This window comes from Citrus sinensis, chromosome 7 (genome assembly GCF_022201045.2).
Source record: "Citrus sinensis cultivar Valencia sweet orange chromosome 7, DVS_A1.0, whole genome shotgun sequence".
NCBI classification, from domain to species: Eukaryota; Viridiplantae; Streptophyta; class Magnoliopsida; order Sapindales; family Rutaceae; genus Citrus; species Citrus sinensis.
This window is the reverse complement of record NC_068562.1, coordinates 10,329,878-10,354,046: the sequence shown is the minus strand read 5'-3', so window position 1 is coordinate 10,354,046 and position 24,169 is coordinate 10,329,878. Positions and strand designations below refer to the sequence as shown.

Here is a 24,169-nt window from a genome sequence, read left to right as displayed (position 1 = left end):
GTATGTGGTGATCATGAGCTGTAGTGATAATTACTTTAATATTGTGATAACATAAATTATATATGTTCATTTCATAAGCTTGCAAAGTGAGTAGTATTGGCAAGTATCTCTTCGGCATATTTGTGATTATGCACCAGGGGCCATCTAAAAACTAAAAAAGAATTGGCTCACATTAAGAAATTCTGTAAAGTGGGAAATTTCAGCTACTGGGACTAAAGTACAATGTAATCGCAGCCAAAAGACTTGTGACTAGGGGAATATTCAAATGGTGTTTATTGTTTTTTTTCTTTTTTATTTTTTAATCCTTACCTTATATACCTTCACTAGTATAAAGACATGGATTCACCACTCAACTACGGCCTAGTGGCGAAATAAGCATGATTGTTACCAAACTAACAAGTTTGCTTAGCTGAGAATGAGATAAGTTTGATATCTGTGCAGGCATGTATATATGTTTTAAAACACAAATTTAAAACTATACAATATTTTCTAATTATAATCAGACAGTGACAAAATACTTGCTTCAGTCAATTAATTAATTAAACCTGTTTATTTTCTTTGTATTGTGGTCCTGTTCATGCAATTGCTCCAGAAATTTCTCAGTTGTTTATTTATTTATCTGTCTGGTCTTTCTTCTTTGCTTTATTAGGTTGCTTAGGTTGCTTGTAAGTTAATTTTGTTATATAATATTATAACTATGTAATTTGCATGATTATTTATAATTATTCATTATTTTTTTATAATAAACAGCAATGCGATGTCACAGTCACAGTAACAGTCAGACAATATGGAAATTAATTCGTCAAATGCTCCAAATTTATCTCGGAATGTTGAAGATAGCAATGATAATGAGGTTGAGGAGATTTCACTGTCAACTCTTAAAGATAAAAAGGGAAAGAAAGTCTCTACAGCTTAGGATCACTTTACAAAAGTAACTATTAATGGAGAAAAAAAGGCAAAGTGCATGCACTATAATGCAATTTTAGAAGCCAAATACACATCATGGACCATGAGCTTGAATAGACACGTGAAATCTTGTTTTTCGAGGAGTCAACCGAAAATACAAGAAGCACTTCAAGGAAGTCTCAAAGTGCTCAAAAGAGAGGATGGGAGTTGTGACATTGGCTTTGATAGTTTTGATCCAAAAGTTTTACGGAGTTTGATCGCAAAGATGGTGGTGATGCATGAGCTTCCACTTAAATTTGTGGAATATAAAGGCTTTAGAGAAATGATGGCACATGCCAACCCCGTGGCTAAGCCAATGAGTAGAAATACATTGAAGAGCGAGATTTCGAAACTTTATCATATTAAGAAGATTAAGACTTTGCATATGTTGGAGAAAAATCAAGGTAGAGTGGCTATTACTACGGATTTATGGACAGCAAGTAATTAGAAAAAAGGATACATGGTTGTCACAGCACATTTTATTGACAACTCTTGGAAATTGCATAGCCGAATTTTAAGGTAATTTCTAATTTGTTTATAACTTTTTATTTGATTAATTTTTCTTTCAATTTTTTATTACTTATATTTGATTTCTTTTAAAGTTTAAATTGTTATAATATTTTAAGTTTGTGTATTTAAAATTATCACTTGAATATTTGTTAGGTTTATTTATGTTCCGAGCCCTCATACTGCTGAGGCCCTTTCTAATGAGTTGGTGCAATGTTTGTTGGATTGGAACGTGGATAGAAAGTTGTCTTCAATGACCTTGGATAATTGTAGCACTAATGATGCGATGGTTGAGAAATTGTTATTAAGGTTTGATCTCGGTACCTTAATTTCCAATGGTAAATTTTTTCATATGAGATGTACTGCTCATATACTGAATTTGGTTGTGCGGGATGGGTTAAAAGTTATAGAAAATGGGGTTGGAAAGATTAGGGAGAGTGTTAGTTACTGAACACAAACACCAAAACGATTTGAATCTTTTGAGCTAGTTGCTAGGCAACTGAAAATTAATTGTAAAAAAAGTTTGAAGTTAGATTGTCCAACTCATTGGAAGTCTACTTATGCCATGCTTGATGTAGCACTAATGTATAAAAGTGTTTTTTCTCGGCTACAACAGCGTGAGTCTCAATATAAGAGCTTGCCTAGTGATAGTTAGTAGGATTTGGCAGCCACAATGGTGGAGCATTTGAAATACATGTTAACGGAGATGTTTTCGGGTACAAAATACCCTACTGCTAATTTGTTCCTTCCGTTAATATGTAAAATGAACATGTCAATTAATGGGTGGCGCACTTCCGATAATCTTGCTATTAGAATTATGGCTGATAAAATGGTTGATAAATTTGAAAAATATTGGAATGAAATTCATCCGATGTTAGTTGTTGCTGTAGTTCTTGATCCGAGATATAAGATGTTGTTGATTGATTTTTATTTCCCAAAGATCTATGGTGATACAGCGGATGAGCATATTGAGCGTGCACATAAGCTTTGTCATGATTTAGTGAAAGAATATGAAATGAAAGCTATGGTTTTGAGTGATAGGCAGGATATTGGGTTGGATGATGTTCCTTTGGAATCTTCTTCGAATCCGAATAAGTATTGGGATGTAGATGAGTTTGAAACATTTCGAAGTCGAAATAAGCGTGTTAAGGTGACTAAGTCGGAGTTGGATAAGTATTTAGATGATGAATTATTGGATACTATTCCGAACTTTGATATTTTAACTTTTTGGAAGATGCACACAGGCCAATATCCTATTTTGGGCGAGTTAGCCAAGGATATCTTAGCCATTCCTGTATCCACTGTTGCCTCTGAGTCCGCTTTTAGTATCGAGGGTAGATTTTTGAGTCCACATCGTAGTAGACTTCATCCCAACACTTTGGAATCCTTAATGTGTGCTCAAAATTGGATTTGGGCTTCTTCTCGAGGTATAAAGTTATTTGAATTATGTTATCGTATTATTTGTTTGCTCAAAATATTTTTAAATCTTAATCTGTTATTTTTGTTATTAGGTGGAGTTCCGGAAAATGCGATTTTTGCTGGGGAGGAGTTAATTTCAGATGATGATGATGATGATGATGGGGCACAATCGTCGAGTTGTTTGACATAATCTGTTATTTTAAACTCTTTTATGAATTATGTGTGCTTGATATTTTGGGATTTTTATATGTTATGTTGGTTATTGATATTGGAGTTATTATGATATGTATTATGTAATATGTTGGGTGTTAGTATGCTACATTTATTTAGATTTATTTGGTGATTATTATGATGTTCAATTTAAATTTTTGATAGGGATTGAATGAATTTAGTTTAGAAATTAAATAAATTTAGGTAGTGGATAATAGATTGAAATGATTTTTATTTGTTATTTACTTCAATTTATAAAGTAGATTGAAATTGAAATAGTTAAGATGTTGTAATAATTTATTATAGAATTTTTTCCTTTTTTAATTTTGATAATTCTGTTAGATGTTTGCTTATAGTTAAGATGTTTTGATTTTAGACTGTTATGGTTTGTTAGAATTTAGAAGTAAACAATTGTTTTGACACCTTTTATTTATTCTTTTTTGGCTTGTGATTTGCCTTTTAATTTTTGTGTGTTGTGAGAAATTATGGTTTTTGCAAGTTGGGTTTGCAGTGAATTTCGAAGCTATATGTAATATGTGCATTTCTGATTTTGTCCCATATATTATGACCACTCAAATTCATCACCATTCACCACTCAAATCCGGGTAGAGAAAACCCGGAAAAAACCCGTGCCCGGATAGTGCCGGGCATGTGCCCGGCCCGCATAGAAAAATTTCGGGCACGGTGCGGGTCCGGGTAGCTACATTTGATATCTGGGTCGGTCTTGGGCAGCCCCAAACCCGGACCCGACCCGGACTTTTGCCATCTCTACTCAAATTCATCACCATTCACCACTCAAATCCGGGTAGAAAAAACCCGAAAAAAACCCGTGCCCGGATAGTGCCGGGCATGTGCTCGGCCCGCATAGAAAAATTCCGGGCACAGTGCGGGTCCGGGTAGCTACATTTGATATCCGAGTCGGTCCCGGGCAGCCCCAAACCCGGACCCGACCCGGACTTTTGCCATCTCTAGCTGCAGGTAGCTTGATCTGTAATACCACATGCAGACACAACTACACCGAATATCCTCGTGGTTACTACTCTGACCCTGACCAAGATCTGCGACACTACTTGTAACACCCTAGGCGAATCCCACATCGGTAAAGCATGGGAGAGATGCTGGGTTTATAAGGGGTGATCCACACCTTAATTGGCAAGACGCGTTTTGGGGTGTATGGGCGCCCCAAGAACAAATCCGCGCGGGCCTTGTTAAGGCCCAAAGCGGACAATATCTTGTCAGGTCTGGGTTGGGTCATGACATTGTGGTATCAGAGAGGCTCCGCGTGTCCTCTTGAGCGATGATGGGGCAAACCTCAACGGGGACGCTGAGTCCCCAAGGGGGGGTGTATGTAACACCCTAGGCGAATCCCACATCGGCAAAGCACGGGAGAGATGCTGGGTTTATAAGGGGTGATCCACACCTTAATTGGCAAGACGCGTTTTGGGGTGTATGGGCGCCCCAAGAACAAATCCGTGCGGGCCTTGTTAAGGCCCAAAGCGGACAATATCTTGTCAGGTCTGGGTTGGGTCATGACATTGTGGTATCAGAGAGGCTCCGCGTGTCCTCTTGAGCGATGGTGGGGCAAACCTCAGCAGGGACGCTGAGTCCCCAAGGGGGGGTGTATGTAACACCCTAGGCGAATCCCACATCGGCAAAGCACGGGAGAGATGCTGGGTTTATAAGGGGTGATCCACACCTTAATTGGCAAGACGCGTTTTGGGGTGTATGGGCGCCCCAAGAACAAATCCGTGCGGGCCTTGTTAAGGCCCAAAGCGGACAATATCTTGTCAGGTCTGGGTTGGGTCATGACACTACTCAAGTTCGAAAACTCTGAATTCACTAAGATTGGGCAAAAAATCTTGTGATAAATTTATCATTATAGGTACCCATATCATATCTTCTCTGTTTTTTTACATCACTAAGTGTGCTTCAGATTGTTGTGCTTTCGCATAATTTTTAATTTTTTAAAGCACAATAGCTTAAGTTATTCATAAACAACCAACTCTTAATAGGAAGCTAATGCAAACCATTCAATCATGCACTCGGTAAGTTGTTTACAATTGATAGCCAGTGAACTCAAATCTTGGATGTTGTAAAGTGAAATTACTGCTACCCAAAAATCAAAAAGTAGAAAGCAGACTCTCTAATAATTTATAAATCCAGTTTTGAATTAAATTACATATACAATCTACATTGTTCTTGACCTTGTCCTCTGGTCGTAACTGGATAGACTTTGAATGCGCTTAAGGGTAAGATTGCATTAGTGGTGGGCGTGGAATGTTATGTCTACTCACTGGGGCGTGGTTACTGCACAAGTTTGTCAAGAGAAGAAAGGAAACCGAGCTCAACAAAATTCTTCAAGAAAAATGATGGTTTATTACTACAGCAAGAGTTTTCTTCCACCGACCGTAATATTGAAAAAACAAAATTTTTTTACTTCCAAGGAATTAGAAAAGATGACTAGTAACTTTAACATGAATCGAATCGTCGGTCAAAGAGGCTAAGGCATTATCTACTAAGAATACTAGCGGAAGGAAAAATCATGGCTGTTCAAAATTCCTTAATAGTGGATGAGAGTAAGGTCGAGGTATTTATCAACGAGGTGGTCATTTTATCTCAAATTAATCATACAAATATTGCTAGGTTGCTGTTTGGAGACCGAAATTGTTGAAATGAACTCAAACTCGGCAGACGACTTCTCATTTAGAGGTCGAAGGGTCAAGTGACATGTCATTTCAGCTGATATATATTCTGGTTCTGGTTTCATCTAGATCAATCTAAGAGAGAGTGATAAGGAAGCATTAGAGAGAGTGAAACATCTCTGAGTATTCTCTGTATCATGCTTAGCACCTCTGTAACCTTTGAAGCTCAATAAAGTTGCTCCCTGAGTTTGTTTTCTCTGGTGGATGTAGGCACTGTAATAGGTGATGAACCACTTAAATCTTTCTGTGTTCTTGTTTCTTTGTGTTGTTATTCTTTGATCTAGTGAATGTCACGATTTGTGTTGATTTAATTCGTAAATCTTGGAGTCTTAATTAGATTTTGGGGTGAGATAAATCTGGTGGCTTAAGGGTCTGTTTCACAACAGAAATTCCTCTTTAATTGTACGAGCTTCATTTCCAATGTAACACTCTTTAAATACATACACGATCATCAAAATGAGGAATTTTCAGTCGCATAGGAAATGAGGTGGCGCTTTTTTGTTGAAGTTTCAATCGCTCTGTTCCATCTGCATTCAATTGCTTCCATACCTGTTGATGCGGGATTCCGATTCTCCTCGTTCTACGACCAGGATCGCAAAATGTTGATGCGGGATTCCGATTCTCCTCGTTCTACGACCAGGATCTCTGCCCGATCAACTTCTTCACGACCAGGAGGTCTTCTCGTGAGGCTTCTTCTCCAGAGGTTCCTGCGCACACAGACAAGTCAGAGTACGCCGGTTGTTTTCCCGGCGCAAACCCTCCGACGCTCAAGTCAGATATGAAGGTTCGGGGAATGCTCGCCACAGATCTTATGGCTTTTTCGTGGTTTTCTCTTCTTTTGAATTTCTTTTTTAATCTCAAAAATGCTCACCCCCTTACCTTCGTTGGCTACCTTTTTATAGGCTTTCCCTGAATCCCAGTCTTCCGCTTTTTTCGAGACGGTATGGGCAAACGCGGGATCTTGCGTGTTACGCCACGGTTCTGGGGAAAGCGTGGCTGTCGTGGTTCTGTGAGATCTTGCGTGTTACGCCACGGTTCTGGGGAAAGCGTGGCTGTCGTGGTGCTGTGAGATCTTGCGTGTTACGCCACGGTTCTGGGGAAAGCGTGGCTGTTGTGCCTAGATTCTCGGGCTGGGGAGCCTGTCTTGCCAACTGCCGTCGACCGGGTCTCCTCGCCTCTCGACCTCTAGCCGGAATGGCCTTATGTCTCTTACAGGAAATTGGCCTCGCGGATGACGTGCTCGTGGACGAGCAGGATATTTCTGCTCCTGTTCCCCCGCGCACCAGGCTTTTACGGGACACACCGGTTTGCAGAACTCTGCCATCAGCTATCTGCTCACCATGCCTGGTCTCGTCGACGTATTTCTCCCAAACACCGGTCCCCCAGTTTCTGGTGTTGGGTAATGTAGTGGACCAGCAGTAGAAACTCGTTAGTACTCGCTCGCGTGGGATTGGAAAAGGCTGCCAAGAGTCATGTCGCATTTAATTGTGGGCGAGGTGACGTGGCAGAAATCCCCCCCTCCATTTGAATTTCAAACCGACGGTTATGAGACCCTCGGGATTCCGCGCCGTTAAATGCTGGCAACCCAAGAGTCTGTCCTCATTAGGAGAACCAAATCCTCTCGAACGGCATATTCATCATTCACTCCGTCTCCGTCTCTGTCTCTCCGGCAAAGAAATTCCGGCATAAAAGGCCTCTATCTCTGACTTTCACCGACTGAGCCATTACTTCAGGTATTTCTTCTATCTCCTTGGTCTCGGATAATTGTAGATGATTTCTCTTCTCTTCTGTTTGGGTAGTAGTTGGTGGTGTTGTGGTTAGAGCTTAGGGAATGTCGAAGGGTAAGGAGAAAGTCGTTGAGATTGATGACGACGAACTAAGTTTCCTTCCCGGTCTGCTCACTGATCCTGCTTTTGACCTCGGGATCCCCTTAGAGCCCATCAGGTTTAGTGTCGGGACTAACGCTAGGAGGATGTCCCCCCAAACAACCTCCACGAGCGGAAGCAATGGTGAGGAGGGATCTTCTGGCTCTGAGGACACCTTAAGTGAGAATGGGGAAGGTGACTCTGGTGAGGTGTCTCCATCTGGAACATCACGACCAGAAGAGCGGGGTACAGTAGGAGGCAGAGCCTTGTCGCGCAATTACGCCATTGATTACATGACGTGCACGACCTTGTTTGATGAGCTCAATGACCTCCGGCTTAGGTATAGCATTCCTGGTGAGATACCTCTCAAGGTCCCAGGAAAGAAGGATGCTCCCAGCCGGCCTCCCAGGGGATACGTTACCCTGTTTCTAGAGAGCTTTAAGTACGGGCTGAGGTGTCCCTTGCAACCCTACTTTGCCCGGATACTTAACGGGCTAAATCTAGCTCCTGGTCAGCTGAATCCCAATGGGTGGAGAGTGCTCTCTGGTCTGTTCATCTTGTGGGACAGATGTTGTCAAAGCGAGCCCACGGTTGATGAGGTGAAGCACCTGTACCAGCTAAAGAGCAGCCCCAAAGATGCCGGCTGGTACTACTTCCAATCTAGCACCAAGAGCCGGAAACCCATAACCGATCTTCCGACCGGTGGTGGTGGGACTTGGAAGAGGAAATTCTTTTTTGCTGAGGGTCCTTGGGGTCAAGTTGCACAAATAGACGGGAAGGATTGTCGCGTCTCACCCCGTTTCACGGTCCCAGGTTGCCTGCTCGCTCTAGATGTCTTGCATCCATAATTGCTCTTGCTTTTTTGGCTTGTCTCTAACCAAGTGTCTGTTTGTGTTGTAGTTTCTTGGGGGGTCCACTTCCCGCTTGAACCTGACCAGCTCAAACGGGTCGAGGCTGTACTAGCCAATTCCTGCTCGAGCCGAGAACTGTTAACTACATACAACTTGCTCGAGTCTCGCTTGATACTTCCTGGCCATAGGATGGAGGACGCTGTGATAGGGGCTCTGACCCGAAAACGTTCCCGACCTCCAACCACGAAGAGGGACCAGAGTAAGGATGCCCTTACTGCAAAGCGGGCCAACATCGTGCAGCAGGTCCCACCCTTGAAGATTTTACCTCTTGCTCCTGTAAAAGTCGGGGAAGCTAGTGGAGCAACCACAGATCCTGCTTCCTCTTCTCCTCCTGTCGGGCCTCGATCTCGCTTACCTGACAGCCGAGCAGAACACCTGATCCTTTACCTCAATGAGTTAACTAAACTCGTGAGCAAGAAGGACCTGGAGGACTTTGATGGCCGCACCTTGGGTGAGCTGGTGGGGGCCATGCAGCATAGTACTTTCCACCTCAGCTGCATGACCATCTATTACAAGGCTAAGGTTGGCCGCTACGACCGGAAGATGAAGGAGGATATTCAATCGGCGACGACCAGAGCTGACGTTGCCGAGAAGAAAGTAGGGGAGCTGAATCTCGAGAATCTGAAGCTGATAGAGCAAGAATCACTTGCTCAAGCAAAAGCCATTTCCCTCGAGGAGGAGCTTACCAAGGTCAAGGAGGATCTGCAAAGGCAGAAGGCTATGTATGAGGCTCAGCTCGAATCTTTCCGCGACTCCCACCGAGCTCAGGTCGAGAACTTGAAGAGGGAGGCTGACCACCAGTACGACCAGGGTCTTCGGCATTCCTATCGTTGCATCATGGCCGTCCTTGGGAAGCAACACCCTGATCTGAAGATGGACGACCTTGCAGCTGGTGTTGCTCAACATATGGACGAGGAGGCGGCCAAGGAAGATGCCGATGGGGTAGAGCCGATCGTGGTCGAGGAGGAAGACTCTCCTCCTCGTGCAGTCCCTGCTGATGTTGGCGAGGCGAGCACCCCCCCTGACGCAACTGGTGATACCCCTCCTGCACCTGTGGAGGTCCAGCCAACCGATGCTGCCGGGCTTACTGATCCACCATCTTCTTGATATATCTCTTGTATTGTAATGAACAATGTTCATGAAGATTATCCCCTCTGTTAGTTATTAACAAATTAATAAAAATGGTTTTTGATTACTTTCTTGTGTTGTAAGTGTGAATTAATTTTCGGTTGAGAATCTGCTTGTCTTTGTCTGGACGAGCAGGTTCTGGCCTGGCTCATGGTTTTGCCACATGCTTTTGGGGATTCTTCAATGCCTGGGATTCGGCTCGCCTTCGCGCGGTCGAGCAGATCCTGGCATGCTTGGCTTCTGTCTCGCCATAAGACAGGCTTTGAGACTTGGTGAGCCTTTGCATGCCTTGGATTCTTCGAGGATTGGGATTCTGCTCGCCTTCTCGTGGCCGAGCAAATCCTGGCATTCTTGGCTTCTGTCTCGCCTTAAGACAGGCTTTGAGACTTGGTGAGCCTTTGCATGCCTTGGATTCTTCGAGGATTGGGATTCTGCTCGCCTTCTCATGGCCGAGCAGATCCTGGCATGCTTGGCTTCTGTCTCGCCATAAGACAGGCTTTGAGACTTGGTGAGCCTTTGCATGCCTTGGATAATTTCTTCAAAGCTTGGGATTCTGCTAGCCTTCTCGTGGCCGAGCAAATCCTGGCATGCTTGGCTTCTGTCTCGCCATAAGACAGGCTTTGAGACTTGGTGAGCCTTTGCATGCCTTGGATTCTTCGAGGATTGGGATTCTGCTCGCCTTCTCGTGGCCGAGCAGATCCTGGCATGCTTGGCTTCTGTCTCGCCATAAGACAGGCTTTGAGACTTGGTGGCCTTTACATGCCTTGGATAATTTCTTCAAAGCTTGGGATTCTGCTAGCCTTCTCGTGGCCGAGCAAATCCTGGCATGCTTGGCTTCTGTCTCGCCATAAGACAGGCTTTGAGACTTGGTGAGCCTTTGCATGCCTTGGATTCTTCGAGGATTGGGATTCTGCTCGCCTTCTCGTGGCCGAGCAGATCCTGGCATGCTTGGCTTCTGTCTCGCCATAAGACAGGCTTTGAGACTTGGTGAGCCTTTGCATGCCTTGGATAATTTCCTCGGTTTCAAGCGAAAGAAATTCCTCGACGTTCTATTAATGGCAGGATTCGGCTTACATGAAATTGTTTGGACATAAAGCGTGAAAGATAAACGATAATGAACATGAGCAAAAATAGCTTTCGAATGTCAACAAGTCTCACTGGAAGTATTTTCGGAGGTATGCTGCGTTCCATGGGCGTTTCACCTCGTGGCCGTCCGTGCGGACCAGCTTGTAAGCTCCGGGTCCCGCTATCTGCTTGACTCTATATGGCCCTTCCCAATTCGGTCCCAGCACTCCTTGAGTCGAATCTTTGGTGCTCTGATTCACTCTTCTCAGTACCCAGTCTCCGACCCTGAATTGTCGTATGTTCACCTTCTGGTTATAATACCGAGCAACCCTCTGTTGGTAAATGACTGATCGCTCGGCTGCTTGCTCCCTCCTCTCTGTTAGCAGATCAAGATTCAAACATATCTGCTCGTCGTTCTCCTGCTCATTGAAATGACCTGTCCGGTGTGTGGTCGTCCCTATCTCAGCTGGCACGACCGCTTCATGTCCGAAAGCCAAAGCGAACGGTGTCTCCCCAGTTGCGGTTTTGTGGGTTGTTCTGTATGCCCATAGCACACCTGACAGCTCGTCAACCCACGCACCCTTTTTTGCTCCCAGCCTGGTTTTCAAAAGCCTCTTGATGGTCTTGTTGGCCGCTTCTACTTGTCCATTCGATTGAGGGTGAGCAGGTGAGCAATACTTCAGCTCTATCCCGAGGTTCTAGCAGAACTCCCTGAAGCTGTGATTATCGAACTGCCTGCCATTATCCGTTACCAAGGCATAAGGGATCCCGTATCGACAGACCAGGTTTCTCCACACGAAGTCTGTTGTTTTCTTCTCTGTGATCCTGCTAAGGGCTTCTACCTCTATCCACTTCGTGAAGTAATCTATAGCAACTATTGCATGTGCTGCTGCTCCTCGTGCCTTTGGCAATGGGCCGATCAGATCAATTCCCCATTGAGCAAATGGCCAGGGGGAGGTCATGGAGGTGAGCTTCTCTGGTGGTTGGTTAGAGAAATTTGCAAAACTCTGGCAGCTTACGCAACTCCTGGTCTTCTCTTGCGCATCCTGGTGCATTGTCGGCCAGAAATATCCCTGCCTTAGAACCTTGTGGGCCAGGGATCTCCCGCCAGAATGATTTCTGCAAATTCCTTCATGTACTTCTCTCAGTACGTAATCCGCGTCGTCCTCATCCAGACACCGAAGGAACGGTAGTGTATATCCTCGCCGATACAGTACCCCATCAATCATCGTGTATCTCGAGGCCTGAGCTCTAATCTTGCGAGCTTGCAGCTTATCTGGTGGTAATACCCCGTCTCTAAGGTATGAAACTATCGGGTCCCTCCACGAGCGTTTTTGTTCTATCCGCAACACCCCCAAATTCTGATCGATACTTGGGCTGGACTTCACCTCCAGAGGGACCGACTTTGGCATTTTTGGGTCGGCTACTGCTGCCATCCTAGCCAAAATATCTGCTCGACTATTCTGCTCCCTGGGGATTTGTATCACCTCCACTGTTTCGAACTTCCCCATCATCTGCCTGACTGTCTTCAGGTACTGCTCCATCTTCTCCTCTCTTGGTTGGAATCTTTCACTGACATGATTCGCAACCAGCTGGGAATCAGTTCTAATCTTAACTCTGTCTGCTTTCACGGTCTTGGCCAATTCCAGACCTGCTATCAAGGCTTCATACTCTGCCTGGTTATTCGTGGCTGCAAATTCCAACTTTACAGCATAAGAGATCTCCTCCCCCTCTGGGCCTTCCAAGACAATCCCTACTCCTGAACCCCGCTCCCTTGATGACCCATTCACAGACACCTGCCATACTTGGGTTTCGTCGTTGCCTATAACCGCATTTTGTTGATCTAAGCATACTTCGGGCTCTGTGAATTCAGCTATGAAATCGGCCATTGCCTGGGCTTTTATCGCTGCGCGGGGTTTATAGTCTATGTCGAACTCGCTCAGCTCTACAGCCCACTTGACGAGCAGACCAGAGGCATCTGGCTTGTGCAGAGTCTGACGTAATGGCTGGTTTGTTATTACTGAGACCGGGAATGCTTGAAAATATGGCCTCAACTTCCGAGCAGCAACCACAAGGGCAAGTGCCCATTTCTCCAACGGCGGGTATCTGGTCTCAGCGTCGAGCAGGGCCTTGCTGGTGTAGTATATCGGATATTGAACTCCTTCTTCCTCTCTCACCAGAACAGAACTGGCGGCCCGATCCGATATCGCCAAATACAGATATAACTTGTCCCCCTCCCTTGGTGTGGACAGCAGCGGAGCTTGCTGCAAGTATTGCTTCAAGTTCCGGAAGGCTTCCTCGCATTCTGGGGTCCATTCTGTTTTCTTTCCCCTCCTTATCACTTGAAAGAATGGCTGACACTTATCTGTAGCCTTGGATATGAATCTGCTCAACGCCGCCAACCTCCCCGTGAGGCTCTGCTTCTCCTTCAGGTTACGAGGAGACGTCATTTGCACAATCGCCTGGATTTTCTCGGGATTTGCTTCAATCCCCCTATGGCTCACCATGAATCCAAGGAATTTCCCTGACTCGACCCCAAAAGCACACTTCTCCGGGTTGAGCTTCATCTTATACTTCCTCAAAAGCTCGAATGTCTCCTCGAGGTGTCTGACATGTTCCTTCGGGATTTTGGACTTGGTGATCATGTCATCCACGTACACCTCCATGGTTTTCCCAATCAATGGCTTAAAGACTTTGTTCACCAGCCTTTGATAGGTGGCCCCAGCATTTTTGAGACCGAACGGCATTACCTTGTAACAGAACAAACCTTGGTTAGTGATGAAAGCCGTGCTTTCCTCATCCTGCTCGTACATGGGGATCTGGTTGTATCCCGAGAACGCGTCCATGAAGCTAAGCAGACCATGTCCAGCCGTTGAATCTACTAGCTGATCGATCTTTGGTAAAGGGAAGCTGTCTTTTAGGCACGCCTTATTGAGGTCTGTGAAATCCACACACATCCTCCACTTGCCGTTTGCCTTCTTTACCAACACCACATTCGATATCCACTCAGGGTAACTGACTTCCCGAATGAACCCTGCTCTCAAGAGCTTCTCCACCTCGCCATTTATAGCCTCATACCTCTCCTGGTTGAAGCACCTCCTCTTCTGCCTTACTGCCCGGGCACCTTTCTTTATTGCCAGCTTATGACATGCTACCTCAGGGTCAATCCCTGGCATGTCTTCATGTGTCCAAGCAAATACATCAGCGTGAGCCTGTAAGCATTTCACCAACTCCCGCTTTTGCTCTCCTTTAAGTCTCGACCCGATTCTGATTGTCTTTCCCGGGTTCTCTGGTCCCAGGCTTACTGTTTCCAGATCCTCTACAGGTTCTTGTCTGCCCTTCTTGTTTTCCACTCGGGTATCGAGGGGTGTTATCTGCAGTGCTTCCCTTGCTGCCGAGGAGTAGCAGCTTCTTGCGATCCTCTGGTCTCCTCGTACCACTCCTACTACCTCATTCACCCGGTACTTCAGAGCCAGATAATGGTTGGACAACACCGCTTTGCTCATCCTTAAAAATGGCCGACCTAGGATCATCTGGTAAGGACTTTCTTCGTCCACTACGACAAAGTCCAATATCATTGTTCTTTCTGTCGGGGAGCTCCCAATTGTGATAGGCAGCTCGACCACGCCCAGAGGGACCAGCTTCCCTCCTCCGAACCCCTTCAAGGAGGTATTGGTGTATTCCAACTTCCGGTCGGCTATTCCCATCTCTTCCAGGGTTGACTTAAATAACACATCAACTGAGCTCCCCGTATCAATCAGTATCCGATCGAACTTCTTGCTAGCGACAGTAGCCTTGATGATTAAAGCATCCTCGTGGGGGTATAGAATCCCTTCCTCATCCTCATCCGTCCACATGATTGGCACTTGCCTGACCCTTGCTCGTTTGGCTGCTGGGGTGTTGAAGAGTACCTCTTTACTGGTCATGGCGTACCTAGCATAATTTTTTCTCGATCTATTAGAATCTCCGGCCAATGTTGGGCCCCCAGCTATCACCCTTACTGCGGGCTGCTCGCGCCTCAAGTTTCTACCACTCTGCTCCCCTTCACCTGTTGTGGCCACCATCGGGAAGGTCCCATCTATAAACTCGTCCAGGTACCGATTTCTCACCAAATCTTCGACCTGGGTCTTGAGATCTCTACACTCTGTTGTGGTATGGCCATGAGTGCCATGGAACTTACAATAACGTCCTTTATCCCTCCTGTTGGGTAGCTTTGTTATTGGTGTAGGGAGGTGCAGCAGCCCTCGATCCTTTATGGCCTCGTACACCTCCTCCAAGGACATCTTCAAGGAAGTGTACCGCCCATAGTCCGGGTTCTGGTCGATCAGGCACTGCTCTTTTCTCTGTTTGCCCCGCTCTGAGTTGGGGGCGGTGGAAGTACTTCTGGTCTGCTCACTTTGCTATCGTGGGGAAGACCACCAGATGCCGACTCATGCCTTCTCCAAGGCTCCCTAGCTGGGGAACGAGGAGGTTGCGCCCTGCTGCGCTAATGTTGTGGTGGCCTCTGATGAGGCTGGTAAGCAGTTACCCGACCTCCTGCTCCACTACTGGGGGCCTGGTGGTCCCTCCTCCTGATCGGCCCATTCCCCGGTAATGCTTTCTTCTCTTTCCTCCCCAACCCTTCTAACTGGTCTGTCTTAATCCGTGCAGCCTTCTCCTCTTCAATCTCGATGTCTCTCTTAGCCTGTTCGTATGCGGCTGCATACGTTTGAATCGCTGGGCTTCTCAAATTGTACCACAGCCTTCTTATCTTCACCCCTTCCTTCAATCCCCTTAATGCCTGAGGGTGGTTGAAGGCTCCCAAGTCGAAGACAGCCCGATGAAACCTCTTGATGAATTCCCGAAGGGTTTCTTGCTCCCCCTGTTTCATGCTTTTCAGCTCCATCATGTCATCTTTCGGTGCCATTGCCCCACTAAACTGCTCCGCGAATTCCTGGCACATCTGCTCGAAGGTTTTAATGCTGCCCCGAGGAAGTTTCCTGTACCATTCTCGTGCACGTCCCTCAAGAGAGAGTGGGAACACCCTGCACCTTTGGGATTGAGATAATCCTTGTACCCCGGTTATGTCGTTGAAGCGCTCTATGTGCACCAGCGGATCAGTTCTTCCCGAGTATCTGAGGTCTGGGAGGCGGAAATCTCTCGGAATAACTGCCCTCATGATCTCTGCTGCGAGCGGTGATTCTCCGTCCAGCATTATCCTCCAACCAGGGGCTCTGTTCCTTCCTTGCATGTCGTCAATTATCTGCGCTAGTCTGCGCACTTCCTCCTCCAGCTGCACTGCACGACCAGGGTCACGTGCCGCAACTTGATCCCGCTCTTGCTCTACATCATGCTCGTGTTGCCTCAACTCTGTTTCCTCTGCATTCATCACCTCGTCGTCCTCGTCACCAGTCTGTCTTGCCGGGGACTGCTCTTTTTCTCTATGAAATTCTCCCCGCAGAGGTACGTTACCCCTCTCACCACCAGATCTCCCGGTGGTTTGACTTCTCCCCACACTATCGGGACCTGGAGCCACTCCACCGCCTCTCACCCTTCCCTCTTGGGTTACCCTTCGCTCGCTTCGCAGCTCATGCAGGATGGTTGTCAAGGTCTCCATCTGCTTTTCCATCCGTTCCATCCGGTCGAACATGACTTTTTCCCGTGCCTCACTGACTATCTCCCTCAGCGTCACGGAATCGTTAAGCCTCCTATCACCCCCTTGTGCACTACTTCCTCCTGTCTCCATCGCTTTTCACTTGCTTCACCCCTCTCCTTGCTATCAACAGAAGCGTTTTGCTCTGGTCCCCACAGACGGCGCCAAAATGTTGATGCGGGATTCCGATTCTCCTCGTTCTACGACCAGGATCGCAAAATGTTGATGCGGGATTCCGATTCTCCTCGTTCTACGACCAGGATCTCTGCCCGATCAACTTCTTCACGACCAGGAGGTCTTCTCGTGAGGCTTCTTCTCTAGAGGTTCCTGCGCACACAGACAAGTCAGAGTACGCCGGTTGTTTTCCCGGCGCAAACCCTCCGACGCTCAAGTCAGATATGAAGGTTCGGGGAATGCTCGCCACAGATCTTATGGCTTTTTCGTGGTTTTCTCTTCTTTTGAATTTCTTTTTTAATCTCAAAAATGCTCACCCCCTTACCTTCGTTGGCTACCTTTTTATAGGCTTTCCCTGAATCCCAGTCTTCTGCTTTTTTCGAGACGGTATGGGACTCTGACTGCTGCGTTATGGGCAAACGCGGGATCTTGTGTGTTACGCCACGGTTCTGGGGAAAGCGTGGCTGTCGTGGTTCTGTGAGATCTTGCGTGTTACGCCACGGTTCTGGGGAAAGCGTGGCTGTCGTGGTTCTGTGAGATCTTGCATGTTACGCCACGGTTCTGGGGAAAGCGTGGCTGTCGTGGTGCTGTGAGATCTTGCGTGTTACGCCACGGTTCTGGGGAAAGCGTGGCTGTTGTGCCTAGATTCTCGGGCTGGGGAGCCTGTCTTGCCAACTGCCGTCGACCGGGTCTCCTCGCCTCTCGACCTCTAGCCGGAATGGCCTTATGTCTCTTACAGGAAATTGGCCTCGCGGATGACGTGCTCGTGGACGAGCAGGATATTTCTGCTCCTGTTCCCCCGCGCACCAGGCTTTTACGGGACACACCGGTTCGCAGAACTCTGCCATCAGATATCTGCTCACCATGCCTGGTCTCGTCGACGTATTTCTCCCAAACAATACCTATTTATCATCGAGATGTCAAGTCTAAAAACATAATTTTGGATAATAAATATTGCGTTGAAGTTTCAGATTTTAGGGCATCAAGATCAAGGCAGTTTATCAAACACACATGACTACTCAAGTCTAGAGCACCTTTGGATACTTGGATCATAAGTATTTTCGGGTGAGTCAATTTAATGCGAAAAGTGTTGTTTATAGCTTTGGAGTAATTCTTGCTGAGCTAAAGACCAATTCGTTTTACTAACTTTGAAGAAGACAAAAGTTAGCAGCATATTTTCTATGTGCAGTGAAAGAGGATCATTCGTTTAAAATCCTTGATGGTCATTTCCTGAAGCAAGGTTACCAAAGTGAGATTGTAACAGTTGCTAAACTCGCAAAAAGATGCTTGAATCTTAATGGAAAAAAAGCGACCCACAATGAGAGAAGTGGCCTTGGAGTTAGTTGAAATTGGAGTATGCGATAATGGATCTTTAAATATGGTTCAAGAAAGTCTCAAAGAGATTGATTATGGGGATAATGACATTATTGCAAATTCTGAAACAAATGGATGTTTCACTGGATCTTTTTTGAATGGCACTGTCGCTGTTCCGTAGATGCTGATCCTCTAATTTCAAACACATGGTGAAGGAAGTCACTACTACTGCACGTAAAATTTCAAGTTTTATATTTGAATAGTAAATATTTCTGTAATAATGAGGAAGGCTTATTAATTTAGTGCAAGTATTTATTGTTCCTGATTTTGTTTTTTGTTCTTGCATTTGGGACGTGGTCCTGATGGAGTTCATGTTTAAAAGTTAAAACTTTGGAGCCTCATGAGGTTTACATAAATCAGTTATATAAGTTCGTCGGCCTTTTGAGGTTTTATATAAATCAGTCATATACTGGCGATTCAGGCTACTTTCTAATTACTGGGTGAGAATTAGATCACTACTCCATCGATAAATGAGGGTCAGCCTTGGCTGCAGTGGCAGCAGCTTGTCCTCTGAGCCAACCAGTCCTCCTGGCTGCAATAAGACCAACCTTCTGGACAGGAGGAGCATCACGCCTAATAGTGCTGGCATGACCAATGTGCTGGTGGTTACCTCCTCCATGAGGATGCTCCACTGGGTTCATGGCCACACCACGCACCTTAGGCCAGCAGTTTCGCTTCACTCTGAGAGAGACAGATCGGGTGTATGAGAGGGAGGGTGAGCGAGAGAGACGGATCGGGTGTGTGCGATGGAGGGTGGGTGAGAGAGACAGATCGGGTGAGTGAGAGAACAGAGCAAATGAGTAAATGAGTGACTGGTACAGTGAGAGGAAGGGGTAAGAATTTTAGATTTTTCACATTCTTTAGATTTAATTTTAATATTTTTCAATGGAAAAATCTATTTTTAATTTTTAAATTGAAAACTTCGAAAACGGCAGAGGAAGCATGCGCTTCTGGCTTCCTTATGTTCTCGTGGTGGCCGAATATCATTTTCCTTTTTTCTAATCAATTATGGTCATTTTTTCTTTCATTTCACACACCCTTAATCCACTCACACCCCACACGTAACACAAGTCCTCCATTACAGTTAACTTGCGTGGCAACTTTCGTCTGTTGAAAATTCAAGTTACACAAAAAATTTCTATTACTTGTATGAAGAAACATAATTAATTTGTACTTTCCATTGTGAAATCTTTCCATTTGACGAAAGTGAATAAAATGCACAATTTCATCAACATCAATTGAATGTAATTGGCCGATTTAATTATTTGCTCTTTGGTAGAGAAAAGATGAAAAATAGTAAAAAAAATATACAACAGTTTAAAGTACACTTCTGCATAGTCTTCCGAATTGAAATGAATTCGGAAACGTGAGAGTTCATGAATTGGAATTTTCGACTTAGTAACAAAACCATTTTTACCTAACCCACTAATGTTACATTGTATTTTAATATTATTTTAATTTTTTATTTAGGCTTTGTTTGTTTTCTCGTGTAAAGTCTGGACAGGACTAGTATAAGGTATTAACATTGTTTTCCTTAAAAATAACATTCACCATAGTAGTTCTAACTTGAATTTGAAGTATGAAGTTGTGGCTATCTAAAAATCGATAGTAGGCTTAAGGGCCTAATCCGGGCCATCAAGTATGTATTTTTTTTGTGGACCTAATCTATTATGTTAGAGCAACTACTGTGGACCGTACTTTGAAAGACACTTATGCATTAAAGTGGGCTCAATTTGCATTGAACTTTGGGTTAAGCCCACTTAAAGGGTCTCGGCCCATAAAAAAATGCTTTACAAATCAAGTTAGTAGAGAACCAATTACTCTAAAAAGACTAAAATAGTACAAAATCAAAAAGTTCATAGTCTCAATTTACGCCATATTAAACTATTGCAATATTCGGATATAGTGTATTATACCACCTTCTAGAAACTTTCCTTAAGACCCTAACTTTGGCCCAACACCTTTCTTACCTCTACAAGATAAATGTGCATCGACCAAAAAATCATAAATAGGATACAAATCCTAGAATCCTAACTCAAATAGGAAAGCACTACTTATTCTTAAAAGAGAAAAAATCATGAAAAACCCTAAGTTTTATATTTCCATTCTAAGGCTCCTATAGCTCCTCCGCTCTTTTCTTTCTAGCATAAACACTATACAAATAGTTGCTTAAGCCATTGAACATATAATTTCTGTAAAGGAAATCAAAATGATTCCAATCATATATTGGATTAATCACTTGGCGATCAACTTCAACCCTTCTATGTACAGGAGCATCTTCCTTCAAGAATCTCGCAAGATTCAAGGTGATCAAGTAAAAAACCATTTTTTGTTGCCACCATTGGAAATTCTGTCCAATTAATTTCTCAAGTTTTTCCTCACGAGGAACAACCATAGAGGAAACAGCACCAATTCTAACATCAACACATGAGACAGTAAGAGGAGGGTCAAAAGTTACAGCTTGCTGGCTCATATCAGTTTCTATTTTAACAGATAATATGTTTTACAATTGTTGTGATAGATTATCATACATTACAAGCGATATTAGACCCGGCCACTTTGCATGCAAAAATATAGTAGTTAAGTTCTCAGAAAAGATTAAAGGCAATGGTCCTATTTAAAACCCAGATTGTTTAGGCAATGTATAAAGCTTCACTAACAGAATCTTTCGAGTGCACTTAAGCTTACTAATAAGGCTCTTACACACTTATCACAATTTCATAACAACAACAACAACAACAACAATAATAATAAATTGAAACAACAAAGATATAATATACAATTCAACAATATGTAATAAAATAAAATAAAAACTAACTCGAGGCATTGAATGGAGCTTCAAATGTAATGGAACAAGGCCTTGAAGAGATTGATTGTGCTCTCATGACATACACAAGCTGCAAATTCTAAAACTAATGGATCCATCAACGGGTCCTTTTGGATAGTGTTAGTGTTTCAGTGGATGCTGATCCTCTAATTTCAAACAATTGGTGAAGGGATTTGATACTATACACATGATATTTCAAGTTTTATGTTTGAAATTTTAAAGCTTGTTTAAAGGACTTTTCAGATTTTGTGTTTGTGACTGTAATTTTACGTGCATATATATTAGTCAAACTCAGTGTAGGAGGTCTCTAAGTGAGTTTATAAGTTTTCAATCTTCATGTCAGTGACGGTAATATTAAATTAGTGGATGTATCTTGGCCATTCCTAATGGTTATGAAATAAATTGAAGTATAGTTTCCATATGTTTTTTGAAATATGTATTTAATAAATAAAATTGTGAGACTTTAGGAATATATTTTAGTTATTGTATACTTCAATTATTATTTTTTATTCAGAAACCATATGCTCATAAATAGTTAAAAAGAAAAATCTCTACATAGTAGTATTAACCTTGTTTGAGATCCCAAATAATTTATACTATATATACACGTATTTAAACAAATTTTCCAAGTAATTTTGATCTTCTTTTATAAATTAAGTGTGTCAACCTCATAGTCAGGATTGTTGTGAATGTCTTGAATCTTTTAGTATAAAACCAACATGTTGGTCTGTAAAGTTTTTGCATTTGTTTATAAGATTATCTAGCAGGGAGACGATGCATAACATTTCATTTGAGAACATTTATGTTGTCACCGTGTTTGGTTGTGAATAAATTGAAATTGATTAACATACATTAATAACTGAAAGTGACATGTTGGGGAAAAGAAATAATTCATTCCATTATAAAAGCTCTGATTTGGGAAACCTAAGATAAATTCAAATTTAATTGCAACTTTCACAAGTTTATTTGAACCATTTTGTCCCTAACCCATTAATTAAAAATGGTAAAACTATAAAAGTAATTGAAAATTTTGGTAAAAGATTCGATGACAACGTCACTTGTTTTGATCTCGCGGTCGTAGTTTAGTTGTGCCTTAAATCATAAATCTTGATAACTCATATTCAAGTTATGAAATTCACATAATATCACCAAATGTGAAAAATTAGATAAATGAAAAGCGCCTGTCTAGGAACCAAAAATCTTACTCAAGTGGCAAGAATGCACGGTCTTAAACCGGCCAGCATCAAGCCTCTTATTGATCAACCCCACTTGAAAATTAATCATATCAGACGATGGAAAATTTAGCTCTATCTCATCAACTTTGCACCAAAACAAAAATAATATGTGAGAACTTGAATGAAAGCTCATGAACTTGGTGATGGCACCAGAAGCCCATTACTTATAACCTTATATAGCTCGGCAGTTAGGATTTTATTTTAGTAAAACTAAACATTACAAGCCCAATTGCCCTAAATTAAATTTAGGATTTCTTTAATCCAGGATCATAAACTGAACAATGCCTACGTTTTCTCTTTGCAAACCTCAAGAAACCCAACTCCGAGAGGATCTATTTTTAACCACGTTGATTTTTTTTCAGTCCATTTTTATAGACGGCGTGATAAAAGAACAAAACTCCTGAATAGATAACATGTTATTGATAAAAGGTTATCTACACTGTGCTGTTCATCTTTTTGAATATTTTTTTTAAGCATCTTTTTCCGTTAATCAGTCGTTTGGTTTGACGGCCAACACGTGTTTCATCTTGGTACGTTCCATTAACGGTCAAGTAAACGTAGGAACTTTGAGCGACGTCCATAATTTCATGATCATTTCCGGAAGCCAGTTAGGTTGAAGTTGGAGGACAATTACCGACATGTTTCGTTGGGTAGCCAACTTGTTTCATCTTATCGATCGACAGATCTTTATTTAAGATCATTATTTGAAAAGCAAGTCGTTCAGCGCCAAGGTGGTAACTAGTACAACTTTTACTTCTTTCATTTTTTGATTTCATTTCACACACCCTTAATCCACTCCCACCCCACGCATAACACAAGTCCTCCCTTGCAGGGAACTTGCGTGGCAACTTCCGTCTGTTGAAAATTCCTATTTCTCGTATGAAGAATCATAGTTAATTTCCACTTTCCAGTGCAAAATCTTTCCATCCGACAAAAGTGAATAAAATGCACAGCTTCGCCAACATTAAATGAATGTAACTGGCCGGTTGAGCAATTATTTGCTAGAAAAGATTAAAGATAGTCAAAAAGATACAACAAATTAATGTACACTTTTGCATTGTCTTCCGAATGAGAAATGAATTCCGACACGTGAGAGTTCATGAAATGGAACCTTCGATTTAGTAACAAAGCCGAATTTACCTAGCCCACTGATTACATTGTATTTTATTTATTTTAAAGAAATGTTAACATTTCTTTAGCATAATGTGTTGAGGACTATTTTTAAAGATGGTAAAAGTGACTGGATGATTTGGTAAAACATTCCATGACGCCACATGTAATTGACCCATGTCAGGCTTTTTTTTTTTTTTTTTTTTTGAATGACCCATGTAAGGCTTTTACTTCAACTATTGGGTCTCGATGATGTGTCGGAATAACGTCACCGGTTGTGATGAAAGGAGGCATCTTGCACCTAAGAAGTTCCTACGTCCCAAAAATCTTATTTTTTGTCAGATTTGTCTAAATTACAATTATTGTGACGTCTAATCATGTAAAATAATGTAAAAATAAGTTATTAATTAGTTTTTTTTTTAAAGATTGCACTGTCTTAAAATAAGTAAAAATAATCACGTATAATCATGTAAAATAATGTAAAAATAAGTCTCCCATTGATCAACTTCGCTTGAAAATTAATCAAATCTGACGACGGCAAATTGACCATGATCTTACAAACCCCTAACTTATTTCAGTAGAGCTAGTTACGTAGACTAAACATAACAAGCCCACTTGGCCTAAGTTTAGGATCTCTTTAACCCCAGATTATACACTAAACAATGAATACATTTTCTCGAACAGCAAGAAACCAAATCCAAGAGAATCTATTTTTTAACCACATTGATTTTTCAGTCCATGGTAAATGGCAAGACTATGAGCAAGGCAAGGCCGAAATCAAGCTTCCATACATTGAACCTCTGGCTTACTATTCCGATTTAATTATGAAAGTCGGGCCATGTACATATCCAAAGACTTTTTTCAGCTAATTCTCTAACTTATATATTAATGGTTCTGTCAATACCAATAATCATATTCCAAGTCTGTAATAATGCTCTCGGTCTCTTCTTTCGAATTCTAACATTACCAATAATCATATTCCAAGTTAGTAATAATGCTCTCGGTCTCTTCTTTTGAATTCTAACATTAAATAAAAATGGTAAAAAAAAAAAAGTGAAGTCAAAA

The 24,169-nt window shown here is 43.0% G+C and overlaps 1 protein-coding gene across 1 annotated transcript; it reads left to right on the top strand.

Annotated features, from left to right (window-relative positions):
• The first annotated feature begins 7,614 nt into the window (after nucleotides 1–7,614).
• LOC127898774 (uncharacterized) lies at nucleotides 7,615–9,666 on the top strand. The gene is made up of 2 exons (XM_052431264.1): nucleotides 7,615–8,194; nucleotides 8,549–9,666. Exons 1-2 carry the CDS (start codon nucleotides 7,615–7,617, stop codon nucleotides 9,664–9,666), a joined length of 1,698 nt encoding a protein of 565 aa, XP_052287224.1.
• Nucleotides 9,667–24,169: the final 14,503 nt, after the last annotated feature.